This window comes from Hyla sarda, chromosome 4 (genome assembly GCF_029499605.1).
Source record: "Hyla sarda isolate aHylSar1 chromosome 4, aHylSar1.hap1, whole genome shotgun sequence".
NCBI classification, from domain to species: Eukaryota; Metazoa; Chordata; class Amphibia; order Anura; family Hylidae; genus Hyla; species Hyla sarda.
This window is the reverse complement of record NC_079192.1, coordinates 339,203,385-339,225,010: the sequence shown is the minus strand read 5'-3', so window position 1 is coordinate 339,225,010 and position 21,626 is coordinate 339,203,385. Positions and strand designations below refer to the sequence as shown.

At 40.6% G+C, this 21,626-nt stretch overlaps 1 protein-coding gene across 2 annotated transcripts in view; it reads left to right on the top strand.

The window, feature by feature from the left end:
• The window catches only part of SLIT3 (slit guidance ligand 3), a 574,817-nt gene that overhangs the window by 385,396 nt on the left and 167,795 nt on the right, over window positions 1-21,626 (top strand). For both annotated transcript variants that reach the window (XM_056516502.1, XM_056516503.1), the window contains one exon: window positions 12,364-12,435. In XM_056516502.1, coding sequence (XP_056372477.1) covers window positions 12,364-12,435 — 72 coding nt within the window. The remainder of the gene's footprint in view (window positions 1-12,363; window positions 12,436-21,626) is intronic.

Here is a 21,626-nt window from a genome sequence, read left to right as displayed (position 1 = left end):
ATATAGCACAAAGTCTAAGGTTGATCATGCTCCTGTCAGGATGTTTAGATAAAAAAAAAAAACTTGGAAATGTTGTTACTCTTTAGCTGATATTGACTATTTAACATTTGACTAAACAGGATTGTGCGTAAGTATTATTACCTGTCAAATAAATTACCTACTCATAAGGTATGACATATTACACATGAATGGAATGTCTTTTAGTTATAAAATAATAAATAAACTGTATACGCCCATGGTGTACTGGGTATAGAAATTGGTGAGAAACCTTGAAAAGTGTCTTCCATGTTTACTCAATTTTTTATTAACCAGCACACAACATTATGTAGGGGTATTATAGGTCTGTTTTATCAATTGGTTTTACTTGAGTGTAATACATTTTTGCAGCCATATTACAGCCACAGACTGCCAGTCTATTGACCTGATCCTACAGTATGGCAGATATGCGCATGTATTGTGCTCATGTGAAATGTGCCTGAAATATAAAATGTGTTTCCCGATGTAACACGATGAAATAAAGTTATGGTTGGATTGTAACAATTGACTATTAGTAGATAGTTGATTTACATTACCATAGGATTGTAACGTGATTATTAGTAGTTACTAGATTTACATTACCGTTGGATTGTAACAATTGACTAAGTAGTTACAAGATTTACATTACGGTTTGATTTAGTAATGTGGTAAAGCCACAGGGCCCTGGAGTTTGACCAGCTCTATCACACTATTAAGGCATGTTAGAATGGTTAACAATAGAAAAACACAGTTAAAGCAATAATCTGTCAAAAGTAACCCTAAAATTCAGTGTCCAGTTATTTGACCCCTAGTTATTTGGTATATAAAGTTATTTCCTTAGCTGTAGCGCACAAAAGTGGTAGAAGAGAAAAGGGTGCGGCCAATGACTTTGTAAACCGGTCACGTATGCAGCCTCTGCAATGGCAATGATGTCATTCGGAGCATGGATGTGCCATTGCGATATATATTTTTTTTAAACCAGAGCAAGTGATGTGCTCAGGTGTTATAAACTGTGCTTAAAGGTGCATAATAAATCATTCTCTATACCAGTGACCAGCAATTAATAAATATAACAGTAGTATGTAATTTAGCGTAGTTTAGTTTACTATATTGTATTATTTTCCTCCTCAAGTGCAGCAAACTTACATATGCTCTTAGTATACTTCTTAGTTCACACCTTTCTATATCGGATTAGCCATACATTATTATCCAATAACTGAAACTACACTTCTGTCCTTGACAGGAAACTTCCCTTTAAGAAAAAATGGAGTTCATAGACTTGCTGTTTCTTTACAGGATGAAGGGATCTTTAACTCTTGGATACTTACATTTCTGCATGAGAAATAATGAAGTTATACAGCTACTAGTCAGTGTAATAGCCCATAGATTACCGTACTTCCTTCCTAGTACAATGTGGAAAAAAATTGGTGATGTGCCAAGAGAAACAACGCTGTCTCCTGGGTTATTACTTATCAGAGAATAATTAGCATCTGTCAATTGAAGTTTCCATATACTTTCCATAACATTAAAACATTAGAGCTCAAGGAGCTTTGTAAAATAATGAAATTTTCTTTATTTTATTTATTTATTTATTTTTTGGGGGGGGGGGGCAGAATTATGATCTAATATAATTACCCAAATATTACTCTTTAAGTAATGAATGGATATAAAGTAACTCAAGCCTTGTTTAATAGTGTAACAATGTAGAAATTATGCATAGGTGCAGTAAATCAAAGATAACATAGTTAAAATATCTTTTTAGTACAGAAAAAGGCAGTAATAAGCAGTATATTTGAATTTGGCAAAAAACCACCCACTTGCAATGTATCGAGGTGACCTTTTTATCGTACTTTTAGGAGATCTGCCTTTTAATACAAACCTACAACATTTATTGTGGTTGCTGGCTTACTACAAAACACATTATAAATATTGCCTAGAATTGTCTTATTGACTTACCTTGGAACAACATAGATCCACCAAAATGACAATACTGAACCATCAAAATAATGTAACCTGCTTCCTTTCTATTGAGGTGTGGTATTTAAAGAATACATCCAGTGATGGTCCAGTGGCGGGATATCTTTTTAAAATTCCCTAGAGAACTTCTGAGCTTGAGACTAGCCCTGAGACTTTCGTGGTCTTGAGACAGATTTGCCAGAGGTCCCATTGATTTGCATGGGACCTATGGCAAATATGTATCCAGATAGCAATAGTCTCAAGGCAAGTCTCAAGTTGAGAAATTACCTGGGAATTAAAAAAATATATCCTACTGCCATACCATCCCTGGATGTGCGCTTTAGCTTTAGCAGTATCTGCAGTCAGGTATAATCCAGCCAATATAGTGTACAGTGTTAGGCACTATGTACATGTAGTCTGGTTGTACAACACACAGCTAAATGAGGTAACATACCAATAAACTAAGCTGGCCATTCTCTCTGGCAAGATAACTTGTACTTCTACATCTGTCGTGTCTTTGCAATTTCATTGCTTAAAGTATAGATTCCAGTCGAAATATGGTGAAACCAGATATTTTCTGTTCCATTTTATAGTCAGTGAGCAGAAATCACAGTGCTTTATGTGGGCTTCATTTGTTTTCATTAAGTCTGTAATTTGATCAAATCCACGCTGTACGGACTAGATGGTACCACTGATAGAACACAAAGGCTGCCTTTTTTCGAATCACTGGAGAACAAAGAAAACATGTATTTTTAGAACACGTTATAAAAAGATAACATGCTAACCAGAATAACTTGACATATTTTCACAACATTAGAAGATAGGGGAAGGTTCAGTTTAGTTCACTGTTATAAACCTGTTGTAAGGGGAATTTACACCATGTGTGGTTGACTCTGTCTCCAGTCGGATTACAGTCATATCTTTGATCACTGAAATGCGTGGAAATTATAGACAATTCAAAGAATAATGTCCTTTAATGACCTTGCATATCTGTTGTCCATATCAACTGTGTGGTTGGTAGACACCCACCTTTTTTTTTACTGGCTTTGCTGCATTGCGGATATTGAGCTAAAACTTTGTCTACTAGACGTCTGTTGTGTGTTGCTTAAAGATAGTGCTATTCAAATGACAAAATACAGAATAAGCTGTTCTATATACTATAAGTCTTTAGGATATTGTTTCATTTAATTGACTTTATAGAAAATGTGTCACCCTTTGTGTCAAGCCCCATAAAAGAAACAGTCTTAACTGGGCCTACTATTTTTGGATATCTTTATTTACGATGTCATGATAACATTTTATATTTTGGCAGGCCATAAACTTATTGGAAATTTTACCGTCAGTATATCACGTTATGATATATGTTCATGATATATGTTTTTACTTTTACTGACACTCAACAAAACGCAAAGTTGGCTTTATTGCTTTTAGTCAAACATAATGCCCATATTTCCCAATTATTCGGAATTCAGCACATAAAATCCCGAAAGAGAGCAGTTTGCGAGAAATTGTCATAATGCAGCAAAAATACAGTCATGCGCCACCCGTATTTAAATTTTTTACCATCATGTGATACTCAATGGACCTATCCAGTACCAGTCTAGTAGCTAAAATAGCTTGTATTGCAGCAAGATAAAAAGATCTAATGATCACAGCTAAATAGCAGGTCTGTGAAATGGGGAACCCTTTTGGTAAGTAAAATATATATGTAACTACAAGTGGGGACTTTACTGGTTTCCACATGTTTGTCTTACCCTCATGCCTCTTAATGCTTATGATTTTTTTATTAGTAGACTGGATTCATCTTTAACATAATCTACAATTTCCTAACATTTCATTCCGAATGTTGCTCTTTTTTATAATCATTTGTTAATAGTTTTTGGTAACATTTTAGATTATTTTTTAAATACCATTATTTTTCTATGCTGTGTTGTAAAATTGTAGAATGTGACAAATACTATAATGATTTTCTTACAATTTCTTACTAACCGTAAAATGCAAAAGTAGATTCTTTTTTGCCATTTATGCAATATGGAGAATAATGGTATATGGTATCTCTGCATTGTGATATGATAGAACTCCTTCATATAAACTGCTTCTATGATCAGTATTTATAACAATTGTGAGCTTACTGCTACAGCGTGGATTGTATAATGCTTAGTGCTTATAAATAAATAGTTGTTCTAGATTCTAGACAATAAACAATTTAGAGTTCTAAGCAATATTTTACTAATGTACCGTATAGGTCACTGTCTTAATTCACACAAACACAATGGTTTGGGTCTAATCATTCTTCATAGCGTTGGAAGTCTTATTTTTGTGATTGTAGAAAATGAAAGCAAAGAAAGGAAAGAAAACATTTTTAATAGAATTGACTTAACACCTGTTGAGCTTAAAAAATATCAGACTGACGTATTGAAAAGTCACAATGTAAGAAACTAAATATAGTGACTTTCTTTATGAAGTCATGGCTATACAGTAGTCAGAGATATCAACATGCTGGTACTTATGTATCTGACAAGTTTTAGATTATATACATTTTATTAGGTAGTCAAGTTAAGATTCAAAGCGTGAAGATGTAAGCACTTAGAATGAGGGAATATGGCTCTGACAATTCCAAAAGTATATGTATAGAATGTTACCCAATAACAAATAATTATACAGTATGAAACTAGCTTTTGAGACCTATATCTGAGAAAAGACTTGGTAAAATTGGTGAGCTAGAAGCAGGAAAGAGAAATCGGGAGTTGGCTTGGTTTTCAAATGCAAATCCAAAGATTGGTTTTACCAGCAGTAAAAAATTTTAGGTTTTATCTTAAAATTTTAAGTCTCTAGTTAGGTAACAAAGGAAAAGTGAAATGGGACTTATCCTGCAGCAAAAATAATACAAATATCAATATTCCAAAATTGTTAAAAAGTAAAATGCATAATTATTATCTTCCCAAGTGGATGGCTATTTATCCACAGATGTCTTTATGGAGAAGTGTAAATATAATTTTTTTTCCCCCAAATACATCACGTTAGTAAACCCAGGCTACAGAGGTGGAGGAGTGCAGTTGTCCGATCATTAGTTAATAATACATTCAGCCACTCAGTTTAATTTACTTAGAAAGATACAGGATCAAGAAAAACTGGCTCAGTTTTTGACTATGGAAGAAAGAATATTTTTAATTAAACTCCTATCTAGAACACATATTTACTTGTGTTTAGTCAGTAAAGACTTGTTTTATTTGTGTTTTGTGATTATTATTTTGTAGCATGTAATAAGAAGTCTTACTGCTGCATATGGACTAGCGGTGTAGTCATGACTCCACCCCTCTGCAGTATTTCAGTGACATTTCTCTTAGAATCCAGGCTATCCCTCCCTTCTGTTCTTTCTTAACCTTATTCACAGCATCATACTGTGCATGTTACCCTTGTTATCCCTCTGTACAAAGTAGGGGCAAAATTACATTAAAACCGATATATACATCTAAAGAGTCCTCTATGGAAGTTGCTTCCAAGACTCATGTCTGAGGAAACCATAGTGTATGTATATTGAAGAATATACATTTCGAGAAGGACTAATGCTGTCATTACTGTACATAGCATTCTTTTTATGTGGTACATTTGTATCTGTATTCAAAGACATAACAAGCATTTCAAACAAATACCTCCACATCTCGCTAAAGGTATTACTGTAAAGGGCAGAACTTAATAAAATAACATAATCCATGTAAACTACAGTAGAAAGGTGGAAACATATCACAGTTTTCTTGTGATCTGTGCTGCACGCGGCGTACAAGGTGTAGAAATGTGTGCTCCTATTTGGACTTTTTGCTGCAGTGCCCCTATTCATTTTAAGAAAGTCAATGCAGAAAGTATTTTGTTCATGATATAGAAACCTTAGAGACATACTCAGCGTACAACATGAATCCCAAAAGAACTGTGCTGTGATATCCTTGAAAGGAAGGAGTAAATAACAACAAATGGTTTATTGCTTCAGGAGTTGATGTGGAACCTGTAGAACCTGTCTATTTTTTATAGCTGTAAATATATATTTAGCTTGTTACTTAAAGGGGTACTCCGGTGGAAAATTTCTTCTGCTTCTACTACAGAGGATTCTTTTCTTTTTGGTTTTCTTTTCTGTCACAATCACAGTGCGCTCTTCTGACACCTCTGTCCATGTCAGGAACTGTCCAGAGCAGGAGAAAATCCCCATAGCAAACAAATGCTGCTCTGGACAGTTCCTAAAATGGATAGAGCTGTCAGCAGAGAGCACTGTGCTCGTGAACGAAAAGAAATCCAAAATGAAAAGAATTCCCTCTGTAGTATACAGCGGCTAATAAGTACTGGAAGGATTAAGAATTTTTTATAGAAGTAATTTACAAATCTGTTTAAATTTCTGGCACCAGTTGATTAAAAAAAAAGGAAAAGCAAAGCTGAATAGAAAATGTATTTATATATATTATATTTCTTATGATGCTTGGAAAGAATGTGCAACTTTTTAACTACTAAAATGTTTGTAGAACATATGTAATTGAAAATCTTAGCAGTTTGAGTGAACATCCATTTTGCACATGGTCATTTGCACAGAAATATTAGTGTCACAAAGGGATTTTTCAAAAAAAAAAAAAAAAGACATTCACATGCACAGGTTATCCATAAATGTCTTTTATGAGAAATCCTCATCTTAGAGACAACCACTTATTGGAAAAACAGGGGACCCCTTATCTCCCTTATTACTGTCAGTTTAGGTGTTTGCAGCACTAATAGACTTGAATGGCTATGTTTCCTAGTGGTGTCATGGTGGGTTTTCACACAAACCTGTCAAACATTTCCATGATATGGTCTACATATGATTTCCAGAGAGCTTCACACATATGTGATATTATAAAGCTTTATGGTTTTGATCAGATAAAAACGGGATGATGGTCAAACAGATATGCAGAAAATGCTCTAAGCGACCCAAAATGTTTTTGTGTAAAAATAACTTCTATTGTTGCCCCAAAACTATGGTTGCCATTTGAAGAAAATTTGTGTGTGAACATTGGGATTCCCCTTTACTGGTTGTTTGGAAAGATCAAGTATATTAAGTTGACACATTCCATCTGTCTATATGATGGTGAACCCTTAGATTGATGTGTTATTTTACCCACACAGTAGGGCTACATATAGTACAGTGTACATTTTTACTTGGGTAACATAGAAAAAACAGCTCCACTGGCCGAGGACCATTATAGATGAGTGCTATTGCGCTGATAAAGGTATAGAGCTATACACGTAATAGGCAAAATCTACCAACAGGAACATATGATTTACTCTTCTTTATTGTGGATTACGTTGGGTTTATAGATGAAAATGTCAGTGGGTATACTTTTTAGATGTTACTGTCCATCCATCAAGATTACAAATAACAGTTCCTAGTCAGGATCACACTGCTCTTGAATAGTACTTGAGCTACATTTAATTCCACATTACTGAAAAAGAAGCAAGGCAGGGAAGAAAATCATATTTTTCATGTTCTTACCACAGCCGTTCTTTGGAAACCTAAAAGCTGGATGAAAGGCTATTTCTAGCCATTAATGCCACTGCGCAGTAATAAAATATTCAGTAGACAAAGACATTGCCATTGCAACAAAGCATTGTAAAGATCGTTGATGCTGAAGAACTACTTGACCATTACAATTAAAACGGCAAGGGAAATAAGTATTTACACAAAATGTCTACTGTGTAATAAAAGGAATTATGGAAATTAAATGTTTTCTTATGGGAAAGTGCAGAGCATTTTGTATCACTTCAATTGCATTTGTACATAAATCTGTTTATTACACAATATTTTTTCAGATATAGGAGATCAAAAATAAATAAAGATCAAATATAAAAAAAGATCAATTTAGCTTTCTAGTTAGTAGGTTTGAAAAAAAATACACATGTCCATCAAAGTCAGGCCGTAATAAGAAAGGGATTTGTTCTAATCAGCATATTAGCAATCGGGAAGGAATTTTCCTCCTTGGTTTAGGGCAGTTGTCATTTGCCTCATAAGGACTTTTTTTTTGCTTTCCTCTGGAACAACACAGTATGGTTTTAGGTTAAACTTGATGAACATTTGTCTTTTTTATCCTTATTAACTATTCTTGTCTCCATATGGTAAACATTGTGGTATTGTCCCATTGCATGCCATATGAGGAAGATAAATATGTTAATTCTAGGTGAAAATATGGTACCATAATGAGACACAATGTAGAGGCACAAAGAGTGCCGACAGGCCTTAAAAATATTATTTGTTCTATAGTTGTCACGATCCCTTATAAAGATTTCTCTTTAAGTAAATAATTTATTTACCAATGCCCCCTGATCTTTACCTATTCATTCCTAGGTCATGTTCACATCATGTGCTCTCTATAGCACAGATACGTTGGCAAAACTTGAAAATATCATTTGTACGTGTCTGGTCTACCTTAGGGTCATTTCTTAAGCAAATACATACATGTTTTGACTTGGACCCAATAGTACAGAAGACCAAGCTTTTAGATCTGAGTAAAACATATATACACAATGAGATTGACGGAAACGTAGTCACAAGTTAACTACATTCTGGCCATTGAAATCAGTAGGGCCAATGCTTATCTGTGCATGGATCCATCATTGCCAACGTGTCCATGTCATGGAGGGGACAAGTGTGGTGTGAATCTGCCCTTATTCTCCTTTGAAATTATTAATACAACTAAGTCAGGGAAATGTTAATGTACTCTATTTTAAGAATACAACTAAATTAACTAACATTAACTGAATGACCCAAATGATCTTCTCAATAAATACCTTAGAGGAAACATGCTTTCATTTTAACATCCACAAGAATAACTTGTAAAAAATGTTATTCATTAGTTGTTCTATGGTACATAATCACATTTACAAAGTCAAGTTTTATAAATACATTGACATATACGCTGTGAAATATTTACTGTCATTGAAATATTATCAGGGATATGAAAGCTGTATTTTAGGAATGGAGGATAATTGAATAGATTCAGAGACAGAATTTAAGGTGTTTTTTTTTACTAATGGCAGAGGCACAACATACCCAGAATAGATGATTGAAAAAGAAAACCATGTAAAAGATGTAACATCTTTTAACATGCTAAAAAGGAATCTGTTTACCAAAGTACTGCTTAACAGTACAAAAGCCAGTAAACACTAAACTGGAAAGTAGTGATAGGGTCTACTCACATGGCAGAATTTCCACATGTGTAATTGCGCCTCAAATTAACCCCTTAAGGACCCAGGGTTTTTCCGTTTTTGCACTTTCGTTTTTTCCTCCTTACCATATCATAACTCCTTCAATTTTGCACCTAAAAATCCATCTGATGGCTTATTTTTTGCGCCACCAATTCTACTTTGTAATAACATCAGTCATTTTACCCCAAAATCTACGGCGAAACAGAAAAAAAATCATTGTGCAACAAAATTGAAGAAAAAACGCAATTTTGTAAGTTTTGGGAGCTTCCGTTTCTACACAGTACATTTTTCGGTAAAAATGATACCCTATCGTTATTCTGTAGGTCCATACGATTAAAATGATACCCTACTTATATAGGTTTGATTTTGTCATACTTCTAAAATAAATCATAACTACATGCAGGAAAATTTATACGTTTAAAATTGTCATCTTCTGACCCCTATAACTTTTTTATTTTTCTGCTTATGGGGCGGTATTAGGGCTAATTTTTTGCGCCGTGACCTGAAGTTTTTAGTGGTACCATTTTTGTATTGATCGGACTTATTGATCGACTTTTCTTGCACGTACGCCATTATCCGTGCGGTTAAATTTATGATATATTTTTATAATTCGGACAGTTCCGCACGCGGGGATACCACATGTTTAATTTTATTTTTATTTACACTGTTTTTTTTAATGGGAAAAAGGGGGGTGATTCAAACTTTTATTAGGGAAGGGGTTAAATGATCTTTATTAACTTTTTTCCCCCTTTTTTCTCCCATAGGGAGCTATAACACTACACACACTGATCTTTTATATTGACCAATGGTTTTTCATAGGACAGCCCCCTGAGCTAACCGGCAGCCCCCTGGAAAGCCCCCTGAGCTAACCGGCAACGTTTTACATTCACTTTAGACGCGGCGTTCAATTTTGAATGTTGCATCTAAAGGGTTAATAGCATGTAGCTCCGCGATCAGTGCCGTGCGCTATTAGCCACGGGTCACGGCCGTTGTTAGAGGCCGGGCCCAACCCGCTATGAAGCGGGGCCACGCCATGGCCCTGCGTTATAGAACGGGTGCGGACTCATGACGTACCGGTACATCATGGGTCCTTTAAGAGGTTAAAGCCCATAGAATTCTATGGGATTACACACTCCCATTCAAACTAATGAATTTCTGCTTGCGGAATTCCGCAAGAAGAAATTCAGAAGTGCGAATGGGAGGGCGGGATCCCGTAGAAGTCTATGGGCTTTAATTTGAGGCGGAATTTCACAAGTGAAAATTCTGCCTTGTGAATAGACCCATATTGTTTTGTAATTTACACCTAAGGCTATTGTTCACGTAAAATTCAGGTGCATATGTTGGCTTACACACAATCTACACAGTACAGATAGGTGTGGAGAATGCATGTGTAACATAATAGTATGACTGTCAATGTTACCACTTTGTAATCTGTGTAAGGCAGCCTGAAAGGGGTTCTTCACGTTAAAGAGACAATAAGGTGATCACAGATCCCTGACATATCACCCTTTAAACTTTAAAATAGAAACTGAGTCATTTAATGCAAACCCCTTTATAGCTGTGTGTGTAAAGCTGCCGTAGCATTTACTTATGGTAGATATACCATAGTGGCAGATTGGTATATAATAAATAGGTGATAGGTATATAGGCTTGAATAAAATAATTTAAAACTATTACAGAAAAACACACTTTGTCAGCCTTGGTTGGATGGATTAAAGGGGTACTACGGTGAAAAACATTTTTTTTTAAATCAACTGGTGCCAGCAAGTCAAACAGATTTGGAAATTACTTCTATTTAAAAATCTTAATCTTTCCAGTAATTATCAGCTGCTGTATACTACAGAGGAAGTTCTTTTCTTTTTTTATTTATTTTCTGTCTGACCACAGTGCTCTCTGCTGACACCTCTGTCCATGTCAGGAACTGTCCAGATGGTTCCTGACATGGACAGAGGTGTCAGCAGAGAGCACTGTGGTCAGACAGAAGGGACATTCAAAAAGAAAGGAACTTCCTGTAGAGCATACAGCAGCCGATAATTACTGGAAGGATTACAATTTTTAAACATAAGTAATTTAAAAATCTGTTTATCTTTCTGGCACCAGTTGATTTAAAAAAAAAATTCCACCAGAGTACCCCTTTAATGTATAGAAGATAAAGAAGATGCTATTGTCACTTGAGCTTCTATAGTCTGTATACACGGTCCTATAAATACACAAGAAAGCATATGGTTTCTTTAGTGGACTAAGAATCTACCTTAAATCATGGCCGCTCTGGATAAGCCTAAATAACACACCTTATTTTACTTACATGAAACATTTTGGGCAAACATAACTGGAAAACTAGATGCATAAGGGACATTGTGAGTGAGATCTTGAGTTCTGAGATGCTGACATTATAGCAATTGTCACTATTGTGAATAACACTCGTACAAGCAAAGTAAATATAATACATATGTTTTGTCTTCTAGTCACATTGCTGCCAGTAAAAAATAGCAAATGATATTTTGCTGTCTGTCATTATGACGCTGAAGCTGTTTTGACATCTTGTGCAAGTGCATGCGGATACCCGCTAATACATCTAAAATTCTATACTATTTCTATTGTTGGTATTATATTGCTTGTTATTCTCTAGGGTAATTGGGTGACCTATAGAAAATATCCTCATTCGGATGGGGGTACTGTACCCATGTTTATTTATCCTAATTTTATATGTAACAGCCTTACCCATGCAGTTCCACTGACCTGAATTTATTGCACCATATTCTGCAATGTATACAGAATTCTTATTTTCCCACTACACTTTCTTTGTTTTCTATCTTTATTGCTTGTTCATATTCTCATATAAGACATTCTGGGTATCACCCAGCTGGAGAGTGCAATACATACCCAACAGGCATGCTACTATCTGGCCAGGTTATACACATTGTTCTTCTTCCTCCTCAACAGTGGTTTATGAAGGCTGTGCCAGTCCTTAGGTGTGAAAGTGGCTGTTATGTATGAAAATGGCTCCCCTGACAATTCATAAATTGTTCCTTGTACATTTGTTACTCTGCGTGCCCTCTGCTGTGAGCGAACACATTTATTAGCTCATGAGTCATGCTGCCGCTGAGCATATAATTATTCATATTACAAAAACAACGATATGTAAATAATTCGCTTTTTCTTCCCTTCTTTCAGTACACTCAACAATAACAACATCACACGAATCCCGCTCACAAGTTTCAATCACATGCCCAAGATTCGTACACTGTAAGTATTCTCTTTTTTTATTGTTTTTTTGTTCTTTTTTTAGATTGGTGTCTACAGACATTGACATGTTTGATGATGTAGTGTATTACTGTGAAGTATTTAGACAAAATTACTTTGAATTATGATAACTTTTGTCAGCTTTTGTTTGATGGTAAAACATTCACTCAATGTGTGTATAAAAAAACACTTGGGTAGATATACTGTATTGTGCTAGCTTCCTGAAAACTGTAGTGTGATAGCGGGGTGTGATGAGGGCAGATGTTTTTACCCTAGGGGCAGATGGCATTAACCCCTTGTATTCATGACGCCAGTGCGTGGTTTAGCTTAAAACCACCCGAAGGTATGCTGCGGGATCCTGGGCTAGGAGCTTTACTGAGGGTAGACAGCACGTAAAGTCTATACAGTTCCACCCAAGGAGGTGACCAGTGACGTAGAGACCTTAAGGGCTTGCTGGGACTTGTAGTAGGACTGGACACTTGAATGCAGACCACACTGACTTGACAGATGACAGGGACTGACTTGACTCATAAAGCTGTGACTTTAGCTTACTTGAAATAACAGTGGCTCCAGGACTTGACTTTGAGTTCTCCAACACTCTGGACACACACACTAGGCACGACTGCACTGGACCTCAGCAAAGACTTGTAAGCAAAGAGCAAAAGAGAGCTCCATCCAGGGCTTATATGGGGGAGACTAGCAGGGAGCCCATAGGTCACTCTTGGGGTCACCTGGTTACTGATACCTCCTGGGTAACATCACATGATATATCACATGGTATAACTCTTAAAGCAACATTACATTTTATAACACTTCACCTGGTAAAACATATTTACAATAAGGAAACAAGTGCAGGGGCCTTGGGGACACTGAAGGAGTCTGCCTGACAGGACTGCAGGAGCACAGGGTAACACCTCCCGTATTGGGCCATCACAAACTCCCCTCTTAATTAAAGTCGTCCACCATGCCCAGTCCTGGAGGGCGGAGGACTGAAGTGGCCACTGAGGCCTAGTGACAGTTCCTGGGGCATTTATGCACAATCTCCTTCTCAGGTCTAGATTACAAAACAAGATAAGGATAAGTCCATGTGGCATGGTGAATGTCCATACATGCTCTTTAAACATATGGGGTTAATTTGACTTTGTAACTGCTTTCTAAAGACACTCAAGACAACAATATACACATCAGTATACATAGAATAACAGATTGGGCTGCCGAAGGCTATCTAGTCAATGCCTTGGCTGCTAGGGCCCCTCGGTTCTCAACTCTTCTCCCCAGAACTCAATATACATTGTTACACTATATAGCAGTGTTACCTTTACATTTATCAATTCTGTCGCTCTACGTGCATTATCTAGATATCAGGTGAACCCTCTGGCTAGTAGAGTACCCTGTACACGTGGACAGGAGAGAAAACATTAGACACATAACTGTATATATTTAGAACTTGTGGACTGGGACGACAAATAATGTTACAGTCCTATCTTAACTATCTGCAAATGTGTGGACTACTTTTACCATATGTGAACTTACTATGTGTGGAGCCTCTGAAGCTGCAGCTAACTCTTCCTCGATGAATTCAAGAGTGGGTTTTGGCCAGGGCTGGCAGGACCCAGAGTTGCTGGCATCTGCACTGGAGAGGCTGGAGACTGAGTTGGTACTCTAGAGACTGGCATATAGGCCGGAGCCAATGGTGACAAGACTGGGACTGGTGTGGAGACTAGTGTTGGTTGAACCGGCCCCTGGGTTGGTGAGACACAGAAGATCGCAGGCTGTGTTGGAGAAAACATGGGGAAATCCATGGATGGGTGGATTCCCTCGCCTGGGACATATTCTCTCACAGGTCTGACAGCTGGAGGAGGTGGTGCTGGGAGCACTGGTAGATCATCTTTCAGACACAACTTTATTTGGTTTCGGTGAACAACTTGTGGCTCATACCCAGACTTTGTACTTCGTATACATCAGAGTCTGGATAGGGTATGGCCGTCACCATGTACAGTTCTGTCTCCCAGATAGAGTCTAACTTGTAGGTCCTTGGAAACTTCTGCAGCCAGACTTTATCGTCCAACTCAAGTGGTTTGGCAGAAGCATGATGGTTATAATCCTCTTGTTGTCTCTGCTGGGCCTGCCCATCTTCTTGCTGACAATTTCTTTGGCCTTTTGGGTTCTTCTCTGGTGGTCAGAGACCCACTCTAGGGAGGCTTGCGGAGAACTGTTGAATGGGGCTTGGAGCCCAAATGTTCGGTCTTTAGGCAGCTATCCATGGTGCTCCATCATCAAGTAGAAAGGGGTGTACCCCGTAGAACAGTGGACTGTGTTATTATAGATCTCCAATAATTCGGGCAGCAGTCGGGGCCACTCTTCTTGTCTTGACACAGGCGGCTCGCAGCATGTGGATAAAGACTTGGTTGATGCTCTCACAGAGCCCGTTCTCCTAGGGTGATAAGCAGTAGTTCGGAGTTTCTTGCAGGTATGGACACAGCTCTTTGAAGAGTTGGGCCTCGAAGGCCATTCCCCGATCCGTTAGGACAGACTCTGGACACCCAAGGGTTTGCACCCAATTGGAGTAGAACATCTGGGCCGCTGTTTTGGCTGTAAGATCTTTGACGGGGACAATGACAACCCATTTAGAGTAATGATCCACCATGGTGAGAGCATAAGAGTACCCGGACCAAGTAGGAGACAACATGACATGGTCCAGCACAACCAACTGGTTAGGCCTTTCACTCTGGATGGAATGGAGGGGTGCTCTTGTGTCTTTGCTCACGTTCTTCGTGACATTACAGACAGCACATTCACGGCACCATTTCTCCGTTGCTCCGCATTCCGATCCAATAGTATCTTCGTCTGACAGTAGCTTCGATCTTATGGACTCCAAAGTGTTGATGAAGTCGATCACCAGAAACCGGATCCAAAGAATTTGTGCACAAACAGTCGCATCTTCGCCACAAATGTTTCAGCTCATAATCACACTGGGCCCGGCGTAGACGGGTTGGTACCTTTTTCACCAAAAGTTAGTCCAACAGATCCCCCATGACTTGACTTTCATCTTGAAGAGTCTTCCAGGTGTAGTGGTGGTCAGCCAAGTAGTCTTTGAAAGTTTTGGTCGCGGCCCATACCAGGGCAAGAAGTTCTAACTTGAATGAGCTGTAGTTTGCATTGTCCTTCTCTGCTCTTCGCAGGATACAACTGGCATAGGCAACTACTAGCTCTTGCCCTTCCTGGACTTGGGACAGGACAGCTCCCAGACCTTCAAAACTGGCATCAGTATGTAAACAGAATGGCTGACTGTAGTCTGGGTATGCCAGGATGGATGGTTCTGTCAGCAGACATTTAAGAGCTCGAAACGCTGTCTCTTGCTCTTTGGCCCATTTAACAGGTAGTTTCCCATTGAAGTTCTCCTTCACCGTATCCCGTAAGAGAGCTGTGAGGGGTTCTGCTATCTGGGCGAAGTGGGGAATGAAGCGGCGGTAGTAGTCGGAAAATCCCAGGAAGCTCCTTAAATCTTTCAACGTGCGCGGGGTAGGCCAGTTCTTGACAACTTCCACCTTTTCAGGATTGGGCTGGACTCCCTCGGCACTGACAATATGACCCAGATAGTGTACATTAGGTTTGAGCAAGTGATACTTTGACGGCTTGATCTTCAGCCCATGTTGATCAGGACTTGGAAGACGTCTGACAGATGACTGAGGTGTTCCTGGTAGGACTTGGAATACACAATGACATTGTCCAGGTACAATACACTTTGAAAATTTAGATGGCCCAGGCACCTTTCCATCAAACGCTGAAATGTAGCAGGGGCATTATGTAGCCAAAACGGCATACTTTTAAACTCGAACAGCCCCATGAATATCACTTAGGTGGCCTTCTCCCAGTCTTCCACGGCCATGGGCATTTGCCAATAACCGCTGGTTAAGTCGAGGGTGGAGAAGTAAGCAGCAGAACTGAGGGCTGTGAGTGACTCCTTGATCCTTCGCAGAGGATAAGCATCTTTATGTGTGACATTGTTCAGTTTCCTGTTGTCGACACAGAAGTGGATGGTTCTATCTTTTTTCTTGACCAGACAAGTAGCGCCGCCCAGGGACTCTGACTTTCTTTGATGATGTTTGCCTCTTTCATGTTTTGGCTCGCATCTTCTTGACAGTCTGGCGGTGTCTTTCCTTGATAGGTGGGCTGTTGCCTGTGAGGATTCGGTTTTGCATCATGAACGTGTTCCCGAAATCTGTGGGGTGTTTTCTAAAAGCTTAATGGTACCTTTTGGCGACATTGATGACTCCCTTAACTTGGTCCCTTGGGGTAGTGTCATCTCCAACTTGGACTTGTGCCCACCAGGGCTCGGGAGGACTCGTACTGGATCCTTCAGCTACTTGGGCTGCACGCTGTCGGGCCACCATACGTTCTGTTAAGATGTCCTTTGATTCTATGAGATACAACTTGGCTACTGGGGTGTATTTGGGTAACACAGTAGTAGCATCAGACAGGTTGATTAACCGGACTTCAACTCTCCCGTTGGTAATGGTGTCAAGGCTTCTCACAGCTTGGAAAAGAGGGTGGTTTTCTTGTTGCTTTTCTAGTTGCAGAGGCTCAAGCAGGGCTCTTTTCTTGACTCTGGGACGTGCACAACACCAGATGATATTCTCTGTGTTGGGGGTTGCAAGGTCACCGACTGGATGTCTTGTACTCAAACTCTGCAGATTTCACCTTGCTTGTTGGCAAAATTCCACTCCACTTGTAGAACTGTCGAGTGGTGCTGCGCAGCCCGCTGGCCTGAAGGGGACACATGGGGAAGAGAGGCATGCAAGGCATCTACTATTTCAACAAAACAGTTTTTCATAATGTTCAGCCCCAGTATAAATTCAGCAGACCCCTTATCTGTCACATTAGTTACAATCACTCCCTGTCCACTTAGTTCATGCTCTCCCAACTGAATGGTTGGCTCCCTGTATCCATGTCTGGGGACTGGTTGCCCATTACCCGCAACTATTCTGAAGTTAACATCCTCCGGCTCACACAATAAACTAGCATCCCAATGCTGATAGAAAATATTTTTTAGGTATAGTAGACACTTGTGTCCCTGTATCTATCAACACCTCCAACAGTACACCTTCTATAATAATTTTTACATAGGAGCAGGAGGTGACGTAAAGTGAGACTCCTTACTAAGGTCGTTCAGGGATTGGACCTGATGACTGTTTTCCTGAGGGCCGATCCGTGACCTCAGGGGAAATCAATTTAAATCCCAACACTGCATTTTCCAATATCCTGGTTTATTACAATAGGTACAAAAGGGTCCTTGAGTCCCTGAGTGTCTATTAGGCATAGGGTTGCCGGGTTTAAAATGGCGGGGAGCAGGGGCAGGTTTTCTAGGCTGGTGCAGTTCACGGTCAGGTGGGGCGGACCGGGTGGCGAGCTCCTTCACAGCCTTAGTCAGTTGTTCAATGTCCTTCCTAACACTCTGTAAATCTGAGGCTGTGGTGACTGGCAAAGCAGGTGACACTGGGTTGGGGGCTGGTGATGGTGGTAGTATAGGTCGGGCTTCCGCCCCTAATGGCTCTTGGACATTGGACAAGCTTCCGCTAACTCCATCCCAGACCCAATCCCTTGGATAGCCAGTCTCTCGAAAGCAGGGAATGACAAGTTGGGGTTTTGGACTGCTAACATTCACAGCTGGGCTTTGTCCCACTTATTATGAGCCCCATCAATAAATCTGTCCATTAACACCTTGTTGCCCTGCTCAGGGCATTCTGTAGGGCTACTGTATATGCTCTCAAGGCCTCACCTGGCTTCTGTCTCCTTTCATACAGCCTGAAACGTACCTCTGATGGAGAATGTGACTCAAATACCTGGTACAGTCCTTCAAAGATCTGCTCTACAGTGGCCTTTTTGGAGGCTGGCCAGGTGCGGACTTCCTCTAACGCTGGTCCCTGTAGTTGTCCTGTGAGCAATTGCACCTGTTGATTAGTAAAAGACAAACAAACTCTGGATCCTTTCTTTGAAATCCCTCAGGGTGAAGGGGTCTTCATTGTAGGTAGGGAGGACAGGGTTCTCCATGAATACTGCTGCAGAAGCTGGAATACCATGGTTGTCTGTATGTCCAAAGGATTGGGGATAAGATGTCTGATTGCAGGGGGCTGCCGCTGGGACCCCCTGCGATCTCCGTGCAGCAGCCGGCATTCTCTGCCAGGCTGCTTCTCCAGTCTCGGAAACCTCTGTGTTTCCGGGACTGGAGACGTGACGTCATGCCACACCCACTCATAACTTCATACCAAACCCCCTCCATGCATGTCTATGGGAGGGGGGCGTGATGGGATAAGATTTCTTTAGCCGGAATACCTGTTTAAAATTGTCCCCCATACTGCTGGCAGTAAAAAAATAAAGATGTACATACCTTCCTCTGCTCCCCCGGGGCCTCCGGTAACCGTCTCCGGTCTCCGCCGTGATCCTCTTCCTGGTTGATGGGGGTTGGCGAGTCATACTGCGCTCAGCGAATCACCAGCTGCAGTGAAGTCCCAACTCGGCCGGCGAAAGGCTGAGCAGCAGTGTGAGAACGCTTCAGGACACAAAATTCTTCACTACACCGGCACCTGCTGCCGGGGCCGAAAACGTCACTCTGCCGCTCAGCCCGGACTTCACTGTGGCCGGTGAGTGCAGTATGACTCCCCGACCACCGGCAACCAGGAAGAGGATCACGGCGGAGACCGGAGCTGGTTACTGGAGGCCCCGGGGGAGCCGAGGAAGGTATGTACATCTTTATTTTTTTACTGCCGGCAGTATGGGGGACAATTTTTATATTCTGGAGTTCTCCTTTTAAATTCATGCTCATCTGACTAATTCCCTGACAGACTATAAACCCTCATATCTCAGGAATGGAGGGGCATATCAAGAAACTGTAGATAGGTGTATGATCACCAAAAAGCCATCAACTATAAAATCATAGTAACATCTACCGTATTTATCGGGGTATACCACGCACCGGCCTATAACACGCACCCTCATTTTACCAAGGATATTTGGGTAGAAAAAGTTTTTTACCCAAATATCCATGATAAAATGAGGGTGCGTGTGTGCGCGTGTATACCCCGATATACCCCCAGGAAAGGCAGGGGGAGAGAGGCCGTCGCTGCCCGCTTCTCTCCCCCTGCCTTTCCTGGGGTCTATAGAGCTGCTGTCGGCCCTTTTCACCCCCTGGTTATCGGCGCCGCTGCCCGTTCTGTCCCCCTGACTATCGGTGCCGGCGCCGATAGCCAGGGGGAGAGAAGGGGCAGCGGCACCCATTGCCGGCGCCGCTGCCCCGTTGCCTCCCCCCATCCCCGGTGGCATAATTACCTGAGTCGGGTCCGCGCTGCTCCGCTGCTCCAGGCCTCCGTCGTGCGTCCCCAGCGTCGTTGCTATGCACGGCGCGGCGCTCTGACGTCATGCGCCGCGCCGTTCAGCGCATAGCAACGACGGAGGCCTGGAGCAGCGGAGCAGCGCGGACCGGACTCAGGTAATTATGCCACCGGGGATGGGGGGAGGCAATGGGGCAGCGGCGCCGGCAATGGGTGCCGCTGCCCCTTCTCTCCCCCTGGCTGTCGGCGCCGCTTCTCTCCCCCTGGCTATCGGCGCCGGCACCGATAGTCAGGGGGACAGAATGGGCAGCGGCGCCGATAACAAGGGGGTGAAAAGGGCCGACAGCAGTGCTCTAGACCCCAGGAAAGGCAGGGGGAGAGAAGCGGGCAGCGACGGCCTCTCTCCCCCTGCCTTTCCTGGGGGTGTATCGGCGTATAACACGCACACAGACTTTAGGCTAAAAATTTTAGCCTAAAAAGTGCGTGTTATACGCCGATAAATACGGTAATTTTTGGGGGAATTTACCACAAGTCCTCTTAAATATTTTATGGGGATGAAAACTGCTAATAGATTTCCTTTAGGAGCTTAAAAGGGTTTTCTGGCCTTTTGAAAAAGGACTGTGCTACAGGAAAGGACAGAACAAAAATATATAGTTGATAACGTCATCAAGTTTAAAACAGGCAAGAATTTAAGCTCAACCTGTGCTGATCTAGAGGAAGGAAAAAAAAAAAAAAATATGATGCAGCCCTATAACAGAGGAAAAAATTCTTTCCGACTCCAAATATGGCAATTCCACCACTAGGAATCCAATAGCCATATCTTGTAAAAGTATAATTTTCATGGAAGGCATCCTGCCCCCCCCCCCCCCTTTAATTTTAATGAAACAACCATCACAACATCATGTGGCAGAGAGTTCCATAGTTTCACTGCTCTTCCAGTAAAGAATCCCTGTCTGTTATGATGGTTAAATCTTCTTTCTTCTAGACGTAGAGGTTCCTCTCTTGTCATCATCACAGGTCTAAAAAGACCATGGCAACGATATCTGTACTGTCTATATTTTTGTACATTTTATAAAATCACTTCTAAGACGTCCCCAAGATTTATAACCTGTCTTGGTACTGTAATTCACCCATTCCCTTAATAACCTCTGCACCCGCTCCAGTTCAGCCATGGCTTTCTTTTATAAAGGTGCACTCTATGCCTCTTTTGATGATAAATGTATATGACTTGGCAGCAACTGCCTGATATTGGTCACTAAAGTTAAGTTTATTGTCCATCAATACCCCCAAGTCCTTTCCAGCAGCAGATTTATCCCGTGTTTTTTTCTATTTAGTGCATAGTCACACATATTGTTGCCTTGGTCTAAGTGCATAAATGTATTTATCCACATTGAACTTTATTTGCCAGGTCTTCTGATTCCCCAGGCCGCCTCTGTATTGTGATATAATCCTCCTTTGGGGTGATTTTTTTTACAGAGCTTAGTACCATCTGCAAATATTGAACAGTATATTGATAAACATATTTTTAAAAAAATGGCCCAGTGCTGACCCGTGTGGTAACTTACTAGTATGTTCCTATAATAGCGACTTTCTGTTTTCTATAATTGGGCCAGTTACTAACCCTAGTCCCAGCATTCTTATTTTATGTACTATCCTTTTGTGTGGCATGGTGTAAAATGCCTGAGATATATAAGTTCAGATATACAACATCCGTTTCTTCATCCAGGTCCAATCTTTAACTGACCTCCTCATAGAAGCTGATCAGATTAGTCTGACTGATTCCACATAAACCCATGTTGGCGCTGTGTTATTTTTACTTTTTAGGTACTGCAGTATAGCATATCTCAAAAGCACCTTAACTAATTT